Source organism: Pseudomicrostroma glucosiphilum, assembly GCF_003144135.1.
Source record: "Pseudomicrostroma glucosiphilum strain MCA 4718 unplaced genomic scaffold BCV69scaffold_1, whole genome shotgun sequence".
Taxonomy (NCBI): domain Eukaryota; kingdom Fungi; phylum Basidiomycota; class Exobasidiomycetes; order Microstromatales; family Microstromataceae; genus Microstroma; species Microstroma glucosiphilum.
Window position 1 is genome coordinate 1,133,273 of NW_020289913.1, and position 15,756 is coordinate 1,149,028.

A 15,756-nucleotide genomic window follows, 5' to 3' on the forward strand; every position below is an offset into this window, starting at 1 on the left:
ACGTCTCCATCACGAACTGGCACAAGGAAAAAGATGCATGCATGGTATAAACAACTCCAAGGAGCTGCAGCCTCCGTTGCTATGTCAGAAATGCCGAAGAGATAGTGATGATGAGACATGAGAAGCAGAAATATATGTTCAGGGGAGAAGCAAAGTAGGGAAGTCGAGCACTGGACTAGGAAGGCCACGACTCCAATCAAGGCATTGTCTGTATTGGGAACAGGGAGGGGACAGGAAAGCAGGAAGGAGACATGAACAAGCACGCGACCCTACTTAGAGCATGGCGGCAGCGGCAATGAGACCGGCGACCGAGGCGGCCAGGGCTCCCACGGCGAGGCCAGAAGCGCCAGAGGTAGAGCTCGAGGCAGCCGAGCCAGCAGACGCGGTAGCCGAGGCTGCTGCGCTAGAACCAGAAGAGGCGGCACCAGCCGCCTTGGAAGTAGAGGTGCTCATCGAAGACGATGCGGACGAAGAGGACGAAGAGCTGCTAGACGAGCCGCTGACAAGAGAGGCGATGCCGTTGGAGATCGTCGAGATAGTGGTGCACGACGAAGAGGAAGGCTTGGAGTAAGCAGCAGCAGGAGTCGACTGGTCGGGTGATCCGTTGACGAAAGTGTGCTTGCCACCGTTGCCGTCAGTGTAGACAGACGAGTAGTACTGCTGGAAGGTGGAGGTGCTTCCATCGACGGAGAAGAGTCCAGGGGGCCAGGCGGCATCAGCGTCGCAAGACTCGAAGACGTTGTCGGTGTAGCTACCAGGCATGACCCATTCACATCCCATCTCGTCCAGAGTGTGCTGGCACTCGAGAGCGGTAGGTGCAATGGAGGTACCGGCAATGCAGATACGGATGCAAATCTCGTTGTAGGCAACGTAGTTCATCCACTCCTCGTAGAAGACGTCAGAGCCAGAGATGTTGGAGGTGACGTTACCGCCGACTGGGTTACCGAGTCCGGTGGCACCGTGAGGGTCAAGCTCACCTCCCTCGTCACCGGCCTGGAGACCAATCTTGGTGAAGTCTCCCAGAGCCATGACTTGAACGTAGAGGGGAGTGGTGATGAAGTGAACAGCAGTCAGGGTACCATCGGGGATGACTCGAGCGTTGTTCCTGGCCTGAGTACAGTATGCAACGACTTCGCCCTCGACGTCGGCAATGCTCTCGCCGTTGGGGGAGGCGAAGGTGCACCAATCGTCGATGCTGTTGACGGAAAGGAGACGAGCAACAGAGGCTGAAGGAGGGGAGGTGGCAAGGCGAAAGGGGTGGTGGTGTGTGAGTAAAATCGTGTGGCAAATGGAAAAGTCTCGGAGCAAGAGCAATATAGTCTCTCCAAAGGTTTTGGTAGAGCCATTACGCGCCGTTGGAGAATTGCACTACTCACTCTGGTTGATGGCTGTGCCGAGCTTGGGGGAGTCGGGGTTGGTGGGGCCGTTGGTAGAGGTGGCTACGACTCCAGCGCGAGTAGGGTTGGGCGTTCCGTAGCTGAAGGAAGCAGCGCTGTCAGCGGCTGAGACCGAGGAGACGGCGGCAAGGAGAGAAGCTCCTGCGGCAACGAGAGACTTTGTGAACATGTTGAGCAGCTTAGGTGATGGAGTGTCGTGGGAGAGTGAGTGCTAGATACCGTGGGAAGCGGTGTTGAGCAAGGGGAGCGTGAACGGGGGGCTGAAGACGGAAAGGGTAGGACAAGCAAAGAAGTACACAGTTGCAAGTGTGATGTACGAGCAGTAAGAAAGAGAGTGAGGACCGTAAAGTGTGAGGGGAGGAGAGTGATGGAGAATATGGGGGGGAGGAAAGAAGGAAGGAGGCGCTTACGTCGGTGGATTTGAAGGGTAGAGGTTCGGCAGTGAAGACGACCAGGAGTCCGCCGGGTAGGAGATACACACACCACCTTGGCCACTGAGCGTCAAGCAGTGTGCCGAGGATCGAACGCCGCTGGAAGGGGGCTGGCCGAGCGTGGTATGTGCCTCGGGAGTGAGACTGGTCTACTGCCCCACTTGGAGAGCAACACAAGCCTCATACTCCGCCTGCCGCCACGGCCGCTGCCATCCTCGGCTCAAATGCCGGGAGGCCCAGAGCTTCCTACGCGGAGCGCCGACGCCCGGCTTCCCTTGCTCCTGCCGACCGCAAAACACAACACCCACCCACCACTACCGCGTCTGAGGCCTGGCTGCCCGTCTGCCACTCTGTCGGTCTAGCTGTCTGCCTGACCCACAAACCTCCGCCTCAAATCTTCGCACACCCACACACGCGGAGAAGAGGCACTGGATCACGACGGTGTCCTCTGCATCAATTGATTTCCGAAGCACAGGATTACCACCACTGGCAGAGAGGGTCAGAGGGGCGCTTACACAGGCACCTCCATCGAGTTTCTCGTCCGCCACAGCACGCGCTCGCTCCAGGATTCCGCCAGGGTGTGCCTCTGTGGATCTCTGTCCCGCGTGTCCCCTGGCAGTGCATTAGCAGTTTGTGGCTCACTACTACCCCTGGACCCACGCAGACCGAGTGTGATTCATCATCGGCTACCAACCGACAAGCGACAGCTGGCAGACAGCCGGAGCTAGACCTTGCTACTTGCTAAAAAGGGGAGCTTTCTCTTCGAGCTCACGCACGGAGGTCCAATGCCACTCGGCGTAAAACGCCGGAAACCCCCTATTCCTGGCCCCGCGCCCCCTCACTTTCCCTGACCCCTTGCACATCCCGACGCCTGCAGCACATCCGCACCCAAATGGATCCGCGCGAGAGGAGAAGCTTCCGAAGCCTCAATTTTATGCCAAAAGTACCGCACGTTGCTTGACTGTCTAGCACGCCCTTCCACCCAGATCCCTCGATGTGCGTCTGCCGGCGGGGGCACACATTCCAGCGGCATCGTTGCGCATCGATGCTGCAGAGAGCTAATTCGGACCGCTGCCTTTCTTTTGCGACTGGTCTCGCATGACGTTTCACCAAACATGGGCGCTCACACGGAAAAGAATGAGGGGAGCAAGACATGCAATCGATCTTTGTTAGATTCCCGGGACCCTGGCTCTGCCTTGCAGTCGATCATCGGCAGCTCTGCGAGCCATCCCCTACTGCTTGGATCGCTTCTCCTTCTTTGCGGAAGCGCTCTCTTTATCCTTATCTTTGTCCTTTCGCTTCTTATCCTTCTTCTCCTTGGTCACACTGACATCTGGCGATGCCGCCTTTGCAGCGACAGGTGTTTGGGGTACTGCCTGAGGGAGCGTATAGGCGGAGGAGTTGATCTCATCACTGCTGGCGCTCGCCCTGGTGTGATTGTACAAGAGACGTGATCAATACGAGGTCAGATGCCGGATTGTGTGCTGGATGCGAGGATACTCACTCCCTGACAGTGGTCTGACCTGCCTCATGGTGCTTCTTGTCATCGCCCCACTTCTTCATCGCTTCGGTCGTCTTGTCCTCATACACCTGAGAGATGACGAAGCCAGGTCAGCGTCCTATTTCGCTACGCAAATGCTGTACGGCTACTGACCTTCTTGTCGTCATCACTCAAGCTCTTCCACGCGTCTGCAATCTTTCCTAGAAGATCTCGGTAAGCTAGCTCAGGGAATCTTTCCTTCATATCAGCCCGAACCTCGTTCTGGAAGAGCAGGTAGGCATTCGGAGGACGCTTGGGCGCGTCTGGATCTCTGGCCTGCTTCATGAGCTTCTTCTGTCTCTTGCTGATCTTCTTTGCCTGCCCCTCGGCGTCATCAGCGGGAACAGAGGTGCTGCGTGCGCTTGCTACAGGTGCAGCCTGTGCTGCCGTCGATGCCTGGGCAGCTAGAACAGGGCTGCCTCCAGTGCCCGCAGACGTCGATTGCAGAAGATGTCCGTGGTTCTGGAGGAAGTTGGCAATCTCGTTTGCGCGGCCATTGGTCTGGGCGACGGTAGGATTGCTCGTACGTGAGATGATCCTCGAGAAGTTCTCGAAGCTGTTGGCAGCATTGCGCAAGGCATCAGTAGCTCGCTGCAAATCGTTGACCATCTGTCAGAGAAGAGGCGCGTCGAAGCTCTGGGTCAGTTCCTTGTTGCACGACTGAGTCTTTGTTCAGAAAGCATACATCGCCTACGCACCTGTTGGCGAGCAGAAGACACCTCGGCGGACTCAAAGCCATGCCCTTGAGGCAGGAACTGCGCCGTCTGCGACCAGGCCGATGTTGGATTGAAGTTGTAGCCGTCCATCCTGGCAGCAATCGTTGGCAAGCCGAGTGATGACCTGTTGCACTGCCTGTCCTGTCCTGTCGGGAATGCTCTTCTGCACTACTTGCGTCTGACGGAAGTAGGAGGATGGTAGTGAGTCCGAGTCTGGTGGCTCGTGCTTCTAATCAAATGCGGGGATGTTGGTGGTCTAATCCCCTTTGTAAGGAGCAGTGGCCTAATTTAAAGAGTGATTTGCACCAAGACACGCCTGCTGCTAATCGCCCGTCGCACATTGCGCGCGCGACTGGATTCAAATCCCAGAATCTGACAATCTCCATCACTCCCTCCTGACCCACACCATCTCGGCCCCCGCTCCGCCTTTGCACACCGCATTCCCTTGTCCCTGACCCTGATTGCAAGTCGTCGTTGTTGCCGTCGCTTCTACAATCGTCTAGATACCTGACCTGCAGAAGCGGTGGCAGAGTCGGCGAAGGGCAACAACCCGTGGACATTGAGCCCGGCGTTGCTGACTGCTCGACTCAGCTCAGGGCACATAGGCCGACTTCGCAAGCACGATCGGGAGGCCGAGCTTCCTCACGCAGATATCATCTCCCTTGATCCCTTACTTTCGATACCCATGGTTAGTATTGACCTGATCTGTTTGCGACGGCCAATGGGCGACCGAAACAAGCGCGTGGCACCGGAATACAGATCGTGGCTGTGACCTGTGCTGCTGCTCATAGGGTCTCTCGAGGAGGGCCCGTCTCCTCTTGCTAGATCTACCTTCTCTGTAATGTCATTGCCTCTGTTCGACGCACACATTGTATACTTTGTTCAGCGTTCTCTATGGAGACAGGGAAAGACACCACGCCTCGGCAGGCCGTCATGTCACTTTGGCACAGGCCGATATCGCCCCCCAAGCAAGCCCACCTGCCGGGTTCGGGTCGGAGTCGGGTTCACCACGTGGCTGGTGGGTCGATGCACAGGCCATCTGCCACCCGTCCCCGGGTACAGCACCGACCCGCTCGAAACCTGGTATGGTCAGAGATCATCAATGGCAGGAGAGGTCATGTCGGACCGAGAAGTACCCAAGGCGGGTCAGACAGCACGCCAATGGATGCGAGATACTCGGAAACAACACACTGACACCTCAATTCGCTCCCACGTCCCCCTACTAAACAGCAATGAGTCTCGGAGACGCCTTTAACTTTCGAGGCCTCATCAGACCTGCGGCTGTGGATCTCGAAGCGACAACAACTGCATTGCCCGGTAGTGTACAAGCACGCACCTATCAAGATATACCGGGTCTGTTACGGCAGTCCCTGTCACCGCCGCAGCTGCACCAAGAACGCGAAGCGGCAAACCATCTTGCGCCTGAATCGTCGTGGCCTCCGCACTCGTCGGAGTTCGTTCAGACGCAGTCCACCAATGCTGCTCCAGACGTCTACATCGATGTAGGACCAGATCCCTCGCTTTCACCTCCAGACAGCCGACCGCCCGCATCTCCTGCCCCTGTTGAGCCGGGCTTTGATGAAGCTGCACAGAATTCGTTTGCCGCTGTTCTTCGACCCTCTTATTTTAAGAGCAATCCACGACAGGCAGCGCAGACCCTCCTTTCCCTATTAGAGGCCAATGCTACTACATCTCGTGCAGCGGCGACCTACCAGACTCGAAGTATGAGCTTGGAGGACCGCAAGAGCTTGATTGCCGATCTCAGAGCAGCAGACAATAATGCATTCTGGGGTGCTCTGCTGGACGATGTCAGAGGTCGGCGTATGCTAGCTTCGTGGCTACGGAGCACCATTGATTACCCAGAGTGGGGACCGACGCGCCTTTCACTGTTGAGACTGTTGAGCGCTATGCCCGTCCTATTTGGTCACCTCGTAGACGATGAGACTGGCAATTGTCTGGTGAAGGCCGTCAACGTCGTTGTGAAGAACGCTCCACCCAAAGCAAGAGATTTGGCCATCGAGCTGAGAGACCAATGGAAGCGCATGGTCGTGCCTTCCGCCCAAGTGGACCAGGCTGCCGCCAACCAGGCCAAGAGAGCTGCCGCTACAAGTAGTGCCGAGGCTCCACCGAGCAAGAAGTCCAAGGGCACCGCCGCCGTAGTAAGCACCAGCGGAGGCCCGTCCGGCCCTGCGCCCGGTCCTATGCAAACAATGAGCAATCTAGCCCAGTCTTCTGCCTACCTTACAGCAGTGAACCACTTGGCGAACCCTCCGGGCCTCTCTGCCGGCGCTGCCAATAAGCTGGCCGCAAGTACTGGCCAACAGCGCGCTGGTGACCTGCAAGGTATGGCGAAGAAGACGGTGACTCGTCTTGATGCTGATCTGAAACCTGTCTGCTCTAATTGCAAGACGGTCTTGCTGCCTGGCGTGACTTCTACGACGCGAGTCAAAGCATCTGGACCACATGGCCAAACAATCGAGCAAGTGTGCATGAAGTGCAAAGAGAAAACGAGGAAGGTTCCAGCCCCGTCAACGACGAAGCTCGCTGGCAAACGCCTCGCTGTAGATGTCGATGACGACAGCGATGGTCCCAAGAAAGTCGGGCTTGCCCGCAAGCCGGCTTCGATGACCGGCTCCAGTGCCAAGACGACGACCTCTACCGCCAAGCGTGCGACTGGCTCCAAAGACATGTTCAGCGATCTACTCAAAGGTCCGCCTTCGTCTAAAGTCAAGTCGGCACAGCCTTCGTCTACTGTGAAGCAAGAGGCAACAGCTCCGATAGCTCCCGGAAAGCCGAAGAAGAAGGTCAGATGGAGGGACGACAATCTACTGGAGGTCAGAGTATTCGAAAGCATCGTCGACATTGACGAGGAAGTGGTGAGTTGTGCGGCTGAGATAGTCTGAAATTCCTCAGCGCAATTGCTCATTCTTTGAACCCTCCCAACCGCAGCATGCATCCATCGAGGACCGAGGATTGCACGGACTTGAGTCGGATGAAGGTAGCGCGCTACGGAAAGCTGCCCATGCGTATGAGCTGGAAGAGGAGCTTGACTGGTATGAGCCACTAGGTGAGTCCACCCTAGCCTTGACAAAGTGACAGCTGATCCCTGTGCTGACGTTTTACGCTCCACATTGGTGCTGCTGTTAGACGTCGTATGCCCCGATCCTTCCCCCGTCAGAGGCACGGAGAGCGAGGAGTCTGGAAGACTGGAAGCTCGGGAGCGGTCCGTCCTGTCTGCCGTCTATGTAGAGCCCTCTGATGTACCACCTTCCGCTGGAGAGCCCTATGAGGCTCGTGCGTCTGATCCCGCTCACGTCATTCAAGACATTGCTCTGCCTGAAGCATGGCACGCCCCGGCCTCTTCTAGTGGACCAATCGATCTTGAGCAATTGATGAGACAGATTGCCGGAGGGAGCGTGACCTCGGCTGCGGGTGTACCGGCCACCTCCCTGGAGTCACTGGGCATCTCTTCAGACGGTCTGCAACAGCTGCTCATGAACAGCGGCGGCGGCGGAGGAGTTGGAGGAGTGAATGTTTTGCCCATGGCTAACCCTACCAACTCTTGGAATGCCGGAACGAATTACAACCAGCAAGGAGGTCCGCACGCTCAATCGCACTATCATCAGCAAGCACAGCCTCAAATGCCGCAACACCCCGGTCCTCCACCATCCTTTGCACACGGTGGGTATCAGTCTCAAGCTCCTGGTCTTCCTCCTCAAGAGGCAGGGTACCGCACAGCTCCTGGGGGCAGGGGTGGATATGCAGGAGCCCAGGGTGGACCAGGTGGGGGTCGATGGGGTGGAAGGTGAAGAGAAGGGAATGAAAGGGGATAGGAGGCCTTTAAACGCAATTGCTCGTTGAGCCCAAGTATGGGTGTGTCACTCTGGTTCCAAATATATCTTTACGGCAGCCGCTGAAGCCATACATCCAAACAACTCTCATGCTGTGACACAAGCATAGTGAACATGGCACAATCTCAGTCGTCCGTGGTAGTCTACAAGAGGTCATGGTATTGTGTTGGAACGAAACATAATGTACAACGTGCCACAATGGGGACGTGATGAGTTGGGTGCGGAAGGGAGGTTCGGATAGAGAATTGGCTTACACGTTCCTTCTCTCGTGAACTGATGTGGACGATGAGAAGGTATCCATTGTCAGTGACCACTTCGAAGCGAGCCAAATGTCTGTGTCGCCTCTACTCACTGTTGTATTGCAGCAGCTTCTCAATCAGATCAACGTGCGTGAGGACCATCCTCCTACAGCAGTACCGCTTGAGTCCCAACTCGGTCAATGCAGGTCCTTCTTCCATGCCACCGAGCAGAAGCGCCAAGTAGGCGTTCCACTTGTCACCGATGACCTTGCCGCAGGAGAAGCAACGGACGGGAATGATCATCTTGGAGAGGCGGAAGAGTGGTCGAGATGGTGGGTGTGATGCGACGAGTCTAATGAAGGGCGGCGTGCAGAGGAGCGCGTACGATAGTCAGTACCGAGGTTGAGGGGCCCAGCGTGGCAGTGTCTCTCCGATGCCTGTCGCCCCTTCCTTTCCTGCCCTCTTGTGTCCTCAAGAGCGTATCAGTATTGCAGAATTGTGTCGTCACCCCCATCTCTGGGTTAGACTGTTGAGCTTGATCTTTGTAATGTGTTGGTGTTATCATCATTTGCGAGCCCTCTTTGGCTGAGCCCTACCCTGGGACTCGATCGAGGTGGCTGCCACTACAGTCCATCGAGGCCTTCCTCTTTGCTGTATCTGTAGCATCTACAGACTCTCGTCTACGTTGGCATCATACTACTCACATGAACAGGCAAGCTTCGTCGCCGTCTTGCTACCACCGCGACTGGAAAGGCATTGGCTGGGATGGGGAAGGGAGATCGTCGGAGGAAATTTGCCCGAGTCGGACAGGGATGGCGTGGCGCATGGCCCTTGCCCTGCCCTGCCTTCCTTCCTGGCTGGTGGGCGTGCGCCTGCGTGCGTGCGTGCGTGCGTGCGTGCGAGGGGGGCGGTGGCTGGGTTGCACGTGATGCGCTCGGCGGAGTTGCAGCGGACGCTACGGTTGCGAGCGGTGAAGAGGCGGACGAGAATTTGAGGCTGCCCACGCCCATCGTCGTTACCACCAATCCCCCAACCTATCACCAAAGTATAATTGTGAGTTCAAGCAGACAAGACGTCGTAGCCCAGTTGGAGACGGTTACTGATCATCTTCTTCTCCTCTTCTGTATCGTCCTCTTCATATCCCCTTTCCTTTACCCGGCTTGCTCCTACATCCTCATCTTCTGATCCAATCTCGAAATCCTGCACACCTTCCTCATCCTCCCCTTTACCGACGTATAACGACCTCATCCACTCTTCGACGACTTCCCTCATTCTGCTTGTCCTCATAGCACAATGTGGGTATCTTGAGACGGCATTGATGGGCGAAGAAGGGAGGCACAGTGATGCGGAAGGGTAGATGCCAGGAGATAATGGGGCATCGAGAGGGATGCATCGTGGCCATGTCCTCTGCACAGAGTGACAAGTGCCTGTCGGAGGCCAAGCGATATGGAGGGCGCTGCATGGCTCATGAGCGGTTGGACGGGCAATGTTGGAATTACAGCATGGTCGGGGGGATCTTCCGAGGGACAGCGAATCGGTGCAGGAGATGGGGCAATGGGACGCTGGCATCACTACAGCACGGGAAGACATACAGTCAATACTGATTCTCTCCCCTTGCTGCTCCTCACCATCATCTACAGGGGTCGTGTCATCCGTTCTCAGAGAAAGTCGGGCGGGATCTTCAGGTCCCACACCCACCTCAACAAGAACCCAGCTAAGCTGAGGAACTACGACTACGCCGAGCGCAACGGTTACATCCGAGGCATCGTCAAGGAGATCATCCACGATGCCGGTCGTGGTGCTCCCCTCGCCCTCGTAGCCTTCAGGGACCCTTACCGCTACAAGATCCGAACTGAGACCTTCATCGCCACCGAGGGCATGTACACTGGTCAGTTCGTCTACTGTGGTAAGCGCTCTGCTCTCAACGTCGGCAACGTCCTCCCCCTCTCCTCTCTGCCCGAGGGAACCATTGTCTGCAACGTCGAGGAGAAGGCCGGTGACCGTGGAACACTCGCCCGTACCTCCGGCAACTACGTCACCATCATTGGCCACGACGCTGACGGCAAGGTCACCCGTATCCGTATGCCCTCCGGTGCCAAGAAGACTGTCCCCTCGACTGCTCGTGCTACCGTTGGTATCGTTGCTGGTGGTGGACGAATTGACAAGCCCCTGCTCAAGGCTGGTCGTGCCCACCACAAGTTCCGTGTCAAGAGGAACAGCTGGCCCAAGACTCGTGGTGTGGCCATGAACCCCGTGGACCACCCTCACGGAGGAGGAAACCACCAGCACATTGGTCACGCTTCGACTGTCTCCAGGTTCGCACCGTCGGGTCAGAAGGCTGGTCTCATTGCCGCTCGCCGAACCGGTCTTATCCGTGGTACCGTCGGCAAGGTCAAGAACGACTAAGCAGCGGGCTAGCGTTTTCAGGTCGTGGAAGGGAAAGGGTGGAGTCGTGGGAGGGGTCGGGATGCTGCCTTTCGGTGCATCCTCACCATTCGTCCATTCTTGTATACAATCTCTCTTTACTGCCAAAAGGGGACGTCGCAGTCACCAGACGCCTTGCGGCTTTTCATCTCCCACTGTTCTTTTCTGCACTTTTCCACTACGATTCTCCCATTCACAGCAAACTCTAGAGTGATTGTGTGAGTGATTGTGTGATACGTAGCTTTTCGTACAGTTGACGGTAAGACAGCCTCGTGCCATTGCACCGTTAAGGATCGGCCACTCTTTCAGATGACCAGCGCTCAGGCCTGCACATTGTAGCCTGCACCGCACATGACCGAAGGCTGCCACTGTTCGATCTTAATTTCTTTGCCTCTGCTGTGCTTCTCGCTACTGGGTACCATGGGCCGAAATAGCGCCGTGCCGCTCGCTCCTGGCAAAGGCGTCTCTCGTCTAGGGCCGGGGCACACAGTGCATATGGTGGGCAAAGACGAAAGTATACTACTGAGCACAGCAAGCACAACAGAGGCGAAGAGGTCAAACTTTGTCCTTGACGAGGTGCGATTGGGGCGATGCCTGACGAGGAGGACGACGACGACGACGACGACGCTGATGACGCCCTTTTCCTCGTGACTGCATGCATCACTATGAAGGCTAGACTCGGATTCAACGCAAGTAGTTCACTACATGGGCTCGAGGACAATGTGCCAACGTGGAAAGGGAGAGAGAGAAATTGGTCAACCTAAGACGAGCACCGAGCTCTAGCGAACAGCGAACGACCTATGTTGCATTGACAGCTAAGGGAATCATTTCCCGACTCCACCACTTGCCCGCTGACAAATTAGACGGGACCAAAGACCATGAGCTTATCGACCATGAACTCAGAGATGGAAGATCCTCCTTCCCTTCCAAATCCACTCTCCTTGATTCCACCAAAGGGTACCTGTGCCTGTGAAAGGATTCCAGTATTGATTCCCACCATTCCCGTCTCGAGTGCTTCGGCTACCCTCCATACCCTTCCTACATCCTTGGAGTAAAAGTAACCAGCTAGACCTACGTCTACATCATTGCACATTCGTACCACTTCTTCCTCTGAAGAAAACTTGTAAAGGGCGGCGAGGGGACCGAAAGTCTCTTCGTAGTCGGTGGGTGGGTGGTGTGGGAGGTCGGTGAGAATGGTGGGTTCATAGAAGGTGCCTTCTCCACGCTTGCCGCCCAAGAGGATCTTGGCGCCAGCCTTGACCGAGTCGTCTACGTGCTTCTCGACCTTTTCGAGTCCAGCCTGGTTTACAAGAGGACCGTGAGTGACACCTTCGTCCAGTCCATTGCCCAGCTTAAAGGCATCCACCTTGGCAGCGAGACGCTTGGCAAATTCGTCGTAGACCTTTTCGTGGACGTAGAGCCGGTTGGCACACACGCAAGTCTGACCAGAACCACGGAACTTGCAAGCAATGGCTCCATCCACGGCCTTGTCCAGATCGGCGTCCTCAAAGACAACGAAGGGGGCGTTTCCACCGAGCTCCATGCTCATCTTCTTGAGCGTGCCAGAGCACTGCGACATGAGAATCTTGCCGACACGAGTGGAACCGGTAAAGGAGATCTTCTTGACCTTGGGGTTCTCACACAGCTCCTTGCCCACAGCAGCTTCGTTGTCTCCCTTGGCACAGGCGACGACGTTGATGACACCCTTTGGCACGCCCACCTTCTCGGCAAGGTGGGCAATGGCGAGACCAGAGAAGGGCGTCTCGGCTGGCACCTTGATCACCGCGGTACACCCGGCGGCAAGGGCAGGACCGAGCTTCCTGGTGATCATCGCTGCTGGGAAATTCCAGGGCGTAATCAGACCCGCCACACCGACGGGCTGCTTGATGACCACGTTGCGAACGCCGGGAAGAGGAGCGGGGATGACTTGTCCGTACGTCCTCTGGGCTTCAGCAGCAAACCATTGGATAAAGGAGTTGGAGTAGGCAACTTCGCCCTTGGCCTCGGTCAGCGACTTTCCATTCTCGCCCACGATGATCTTAGCCAGGTCATCGGCATTTGCCTGGAGCTCGGCATAGAGAGCGTAGAGGAGGTCAGACCTCTCCCTTGCCGTCTTGGCCCTCCAACTCTTGCCAGCTTCGTAAGCGGCATCAATGGCCTCCTTTACGTCCTCGAGACCCATGTCGGGCACGCTACCGATGGTAGCCAGGGTAGACTTGTTGTACACCTCGAGCGTCTTGCCATTCTTGGAGTCCACCCACTTTCCATTAATCAGCCCCTTGTTCAGCAAAAGGGACTTGTTGGACAACTTGAGGTCATCCTGTCCCTTCTTGATGATGTTCTTTGGCATCTGCGGCATCTTGGCAATTGGCGTGGTGGTGAAACGGCGGCTGGTCTGGAAAGAAGATCGCGTTGATCCGGCAGCGGGGAGAGCAATTGCAGTACGAGGTGCAAAGAGGCTTGTTGCTGTGAGAGTGCAGGGCGCAATAGCTTTGCGAGTATTGAGTCGTACAGTAGAAGTATTACGGAGAGCAGTCGACATGGAACTCTGGCAAGCGAATGAGCGACGGGGGGGAAAAGGGAGACTTGGGCGATCAGCGAAGGTTGGGTGTGAAGAAAGGCAGATGTGGAGCCTCTGAGCAGTTGGGTCAGGCGGGCACCTGTGGAGGGGCGGCGGCCCTCGGCACCGGACCGGACCAGTGACCGGAGATACCGGCAGGGGGACAGATGGGGCAGGATCAGCAACTCACCTCCGGCAAGAAAGAGCGAACAGGGATGTGAAGAATACTGGTGTTGCAGAGGGAAACCGGGACACTGACCGTCACTTGTCGAAATAGCTTTATATGATTGCCCTGCCCTGGGCGCCCCGGGGTGATATCTTCCTTGCCTCGCCTGGCTCCACCCCCGCGGCGGGGCTGCAACGTTGGGCTGCGCCTCAGCCACCGGCCCCGGTGAGCCCCGGACAGCCCTGGGGGGACGCACATGGGTCACTGCTTGCCCTAGTAAGCCTTTCAAGCCTCGCGATAGACGATCTTTGCAGAAGATGGAAGCAGACCTCTGCTCTGCGTGGTGGGATCTCCCGGTCTACCATGGCTGGAGGATGTTTCTGGGGTCTGACTCTCACTAAGCCGTGCTTAGAGCCGAGCAACGCGCCGGGCGGGAGCACAGATGCACAGATGTCCTGTTCCACTTCTTCCCGTCGGAAACGCACTGACATCCTGTGCAACTCTGATCATCTGTGGACCCCTTTGAGCATCCAGACGCCAGCCCCCTCCTGATCGATTTCACGGCATGCATGCTCAGGCTACCTTACCGAACAATTCCTCGTAGAAGCCACTTCAGCTCGCTGTGCCCTCTCCCCACTGTCACCCAGCTTCACAGCGCAGACCAAAGCAGGATGACCTCTTCCTCCTCCTCTTCGGCCTCCGCCGGCGCTGCGGCCCCACCTTCATCAGCTCTCGCCCATAATCCCACCTCCAGTGTCCCTTCCACTTCCTCTTCCACCTCTGCCTCTGCTCTTCCCCCACTAGTAATGCAGCTCATCCTGCCCCGCTCCCTCCCAAGCCAAGCAGGCTGGTCCACCGGCCCCCTCATAGCGCAAGGCGCGCATGCCGCCTGTGCCATTCTCGCGCTAACTGCCGATCACCCTCAGACAAGAGAGTACCTCTCCCCCGAGGGACTCAAGGGTGGAATGCACAAGGTTGTGATGCAGTGGCCTGGAAAGGAGAAGAAGCAGAAGAAGAGTGGTGGACAAGTAGAGGGGCAGGGAGGGAAGAAGGAGGAGGAGGAGGAAGGATTGGAGGTGCTCAGTGAGAGGTTGAGCGCTGCTAGATCTGAGTGGGAGAAGAGGCGAGAGGAGAGGATACGCAGCGCCGATCGTGCTCAAGGTGAAGAGGAAGAGGAGGAATTTCCCGTGCACACCATGTGGATCGAGCAGCCGGATAATATCCCGACGTGCATCGCCATTGCACCCAATCGGAAACCACCCGTGAGTGAAGGAGGCTAAAGTGCCAACGATCGCTTTCGAGAGGGAAGAGGCTCACCTATATTCCCTCGACTCTCTGCACAGGCCCTCAAGAAAATTCTCAACAAGTGCGCCCTCTTCAAAGGCTAGGTCTGGACTCGTGCTCTTTTGTCATAATAATGATAGATTTGTCCGTACTCGTATACGACTACATGAAGAGAGGATTCTGAGACTACATGGGAAAATTTGCGTAAGGTGTGATAGAACAAGGCATCGGGAACGACCCTCAGGGTGCGGGTCAATGGTATACAGAGAAGGCGAAGAAAAAGCGCGTACAGGAAGAGAGGGCGCTCGGTCGACTTGAGGGATGGTGGACGTCGTCTGGAGCTGTGCTCATAGTGACGCTGTCAACAACAATCCAGCGGCGAGGAGTGTGAAGAGCAGAGCGACTCCCGCATGGCCAGTACGTCGAGCACCGTTGGCAATCTCGACCTGGCTCGCGGACCCGTCGAGCTGGGTAATGGTCAGTACGGCGACCCTACCGTCCTGTGCTGGCTGTCCTGGCAATGCGACGTTGGGATGGTTGACTCCGTCGCTCGTGGCATTGAGCAGCAGTCCCGCCGGGACCCAAATGACCGTAGTGTTGTAGGTGTTGCCCTCCCACGACGTACCCTCGGGGTTCGTCGCATTGCCCACGATCTCATCTCGACCGATGTTGTATCCATTCTGTGCAATGTCGTGTCCGTACGCCAGGGGAAGCTCGGTAGAAGCCGCGAGGAAGATTGCCGACGAATCGGCGTCGCTGCCGTTCTGGATGAACCAGCGCATGTGACTTCCACCATCAAAAGTCTCTTTGCAAGTGCCAAAGTAGGGCGAGCCATAGTTGTATCGCAACACACCATTGATACCTTCACCATCACTTCCTTGAGGTCTTGGACCAAATCCATCACCCAAATTGGCAGACTGAACTGTGCCGATGTCCGAGGAGCCGAGGCAGGAGACACCATAGTTGATGGAAGTGGCCCAGAGGAGGAAACCTACGGGGGTGAGGACCGAGCGCGAGCTGCGACCGCTGACGATGATATTGATCGGCTCCCCGACGTCTAGCTCCGGGACGATAGTCAGCATATGACCACCACCATTGGCTGGGTTGTAGTAATCCACTGCATTGGGAAGCTCTCCGAAGACGGACTG

General features: G+C 56.6%; 8 protein-coding genes across 8 annotated transcripts; 3 read left to right on the top strand and 5 right to left on the bottom strand.

Moving 5' to 3' along the window:
* Positions 1–34: 34 nt before the first annotated feature.
* On the bottom strand, positions 35–1,774 carry BCV69DRAFT_279843 (hypothetical protein). Its single transcript, XM_025491392.1, has 2 exons — positions 1,377–1,774; positions 35–1,226 (listed from the first exon to the last, which is right to left on the bottom strand). The coding sequence occupies exons 1-2, from the start codon at positions 1,564–1,566 to the stop codon at positions 274–276; spliced, it is 1,143 nt and encodes a 380-aa protein (XP_025351100.1). The 5' UTR covers positions 1,567–1,774; the 3' UTR covers positions 35–273.
* A 1,141-nt stretch (positions 1,775–2,915) lies between these two features.
* Positions 2,916–4,363, bottom strand: BCV69DRAFT_279844 (hypothetical protein). The gene is made up of 4 exons (XM_025491393.1): positions 4,067–4,363; positions 3,483–3,977; positions 3,333–3,418; positions 2,916–3,256 (listed from the first exon to the last, which is right to left on the bottom strand). The coding sequence occupies exons 1-4, from the start codon at positions 4,172–4,174 to the stop codon at positions 3,061–3,063; spliced, it is 885 nt and encodes a 294-aa protein (XP_025351101.1). The 5' UTR covers positions 4,175–4,363; the 3' UTR covers positions 2,916–3,060.
* A 795-nt stretch (positions 4,364–5,158) lies between these two features.
* Positions 5,159–8,008, top strand: BCV69DRAFT_279847 (hypothetical protein). Its single transcript, XM_025491394.1, has 4 exons — positions 5,159–5,225; positions 5,315–6,960; positions 7,034–7,151; positions 7,232–8,008. Exons 2-4 carry the CDS (start codon positions 5,317–5,319, stop codon positions 7,891–7,893), a joined length of 2,424 nt encoding a protein of 807 aa, XP_025351102.1. The 5' UTR covers positions 5,159–5,225; positions 5,315–5,316; the 3' UTR covers positions 7,894–8,008.
* An 80-nt stretch (positions 8,009–8,088) lies between these two features.
* On the bottom strand, positions 8,089–8,938 carry BCV69DRAFT_279848 (putative DNA-directed RNA polymerase II chain RPB10). The gene is made up of 2 exons (XM_025491395.1): positions 8,288–8,938; positions 8,089–8,208 (listed from the first exon to the last, which is right to left on the bottom strand). The coding sequence occupies exons 1-2, from the start codon at positions 8,475–8,477 to the stop codon at positions 8,186–8,188; spliced, it is 213 nt and encodes a 70-aa protein (XP_025351103.1). The 5' UTR covers positions 8,478–8,938; the 3' UTR covers positions 8,089–8,185.
* A 454-nt stretch (positions 8,939–9,392) lies between these two features.
* On the top strand, positions 9,393–10,608 carry BCV69DRAFT_279849 (putative RPL2A-ribosomal protein L8.e). The gene has a single exon (XM_025491396.1). The coding sequence runs from the start codon at positions 9,729–9,731 to the stop codon at positions 10,578–10,580; it is 852 nt and encodes a 283-aa protein (XP_025351104.1). The 5' UTR covers positions 9,393–9,728; the 3' UTR covers positions 10,581–10,608.
* A 543-nt stretch (positions 10,609–11,151) lies between these two features.
* Positions 11,152–13,144, bottom strand: BCV69DRAFT_279850 (succinic semialdehyde dehydrogenase). The gene has a single exon (XM_025491397.1). It carries the CDS (start codon positions 13,138–13,140, stop codon positions 11,458–11,460), a length of 1,683 nt encoding a protein of 560 aa, XP_025351105.1. The 5' UTR covers positions 13,141–13,144; the 3' UTR covers positions 11,152–11,457.
* Positions 13,145–13,995: 851 nt separating this feature from the next.
* Positions 13,996–14,712, top strand: BCV69DRAFT_296252 (hypothetical protein; the record flags this gene model as incomplete). Its single annotated transcript, XM_025493991.1, has 2 exons — positions 13,996–14,586; positions 14,668–14,712. The coding sequence occupies 2 exons, from the start codon at positions 13,996–13,998 to the stop codon at positions 14,710–14,712; spliced, it is 636 nt and encodes a 211-aa protein (XP_025351106.1).
* A 258-nt stretch (positions 14,713–14,970) lies between these two features.
* On the bottom strand, positions 14,971–15,720 carry BCV69DRAFT_233575 (hypothetical protein; the record flags this gene model as incomplete). The annotated part of the gene is made up of 1 exon (XM_025489866.1): positions 14,971–15,720. A coding segment is annotated over one exon (750 nt), but the record flags the coding sequence as incomplete, so codon positions are not given.
* Between the last annotated feature and the right edge of the window lie 36 nt (positions 15,721–15,756).

What these genes read in the sequence shown, in the direction of transcription:
- BCV69DRAFT_279843 (XM_025491392.1), bottom strand. Translation starts at nt 1,566, where the DNA reads ATGTTCACAAAGTCTCTCGTTGCCGCAGGAGCTTCTCTCCTTGCCGCC. An exon ending in CGGCACAGCCATCAACCAGA is followed by an intron (nt 1,227 to 1,376) that starts GTGAGTAGTGCA and finishes CCCCTCCTTCAG; the next exon opens with CCTCTGTTGCTCGTCTCCTT.
- BCV69DRAFT_279844 (XM_025491393.1), bottom strand. Translation starts at nt 4,174, where the DNA reads ATGGACGGCTACAACTTCAATCCAACATCGGCCTGGTCGCAGACGGCG. An exon ending in TGTCTTCTGCTCGCCAACAG is followed by an intron (nt 3,978 to 4,066) that starts GTGCGTAGGCGA and finishes CTTCTCTGACAG; the next exon opens with ATGGTCAACGATTTGCAGCG. An exon ending in GGTCAGACCACTGTCAGGGA is followed by an intron (nt 3,257 to 3,332) that starts GTGAGTATCCTC and finishes CAATCACACCAG; the next exon opens with GGCGAGCGCCAGCAGTGATG.
- BCV69DRAFT_279847 (XM_025491394.1), top strand. Translation starts at nt 5,317, where the DNA reads ATGAGTCTCGGAGACGCCTTTAACTTTCGAGGCCTCATCAGACCTGCG. An exon ending in TCGACATTGACGAGGAAGTG is followed by an intron (nt 6,961 to 7,033) that starts GTGAGTTGTGCG and finishes TCCCAACCGCAG; the next exon opens with CATGCATCCATCGAGGACCG. An exon ending in TGACTGGTATGAGCCACTAG is followed by an intron (nt 7,152 to 7,231) that starts GTGAGTCCACCC and finishes TGCTGCTGTTAG; the next exon opens with ACGTCGTATGCCCCGATCCT.
- BCV69DRAFT_279848 (XM_025491395.1), bottom strand. Translation starts at nt 8,477, where the DNA reads ATGATCATTCCCGTCCGTTGCTTCTCCTGCGGCAAGGTCATCGGTGAC. An exon ending in GAAGCTGCTGCAATACAACA is followed by an intron (nt 8,209 to 8,287) that starts GTGAGTAGAGGC and finishes CGTCCACATCAG; the next exon opens with TTCACGAGAGAAGGAACGTG.
- BCV69DRAFT_279849 (XM_025491396.1), top strand. Translation starts at nt 9,729, where the DNA reads ATGGGACGCTGGCATCACTACAGCACGGGAAGACATACAGTCAATACT.
- BCV69DRAFT_279850 (XM_025491397.1), bottom strand. Translation starts at nt 13,140, where the DNA reads ATGTCGACTGCTCTCCGTAATACTTCTACTGTACGACTCAATACTCGC.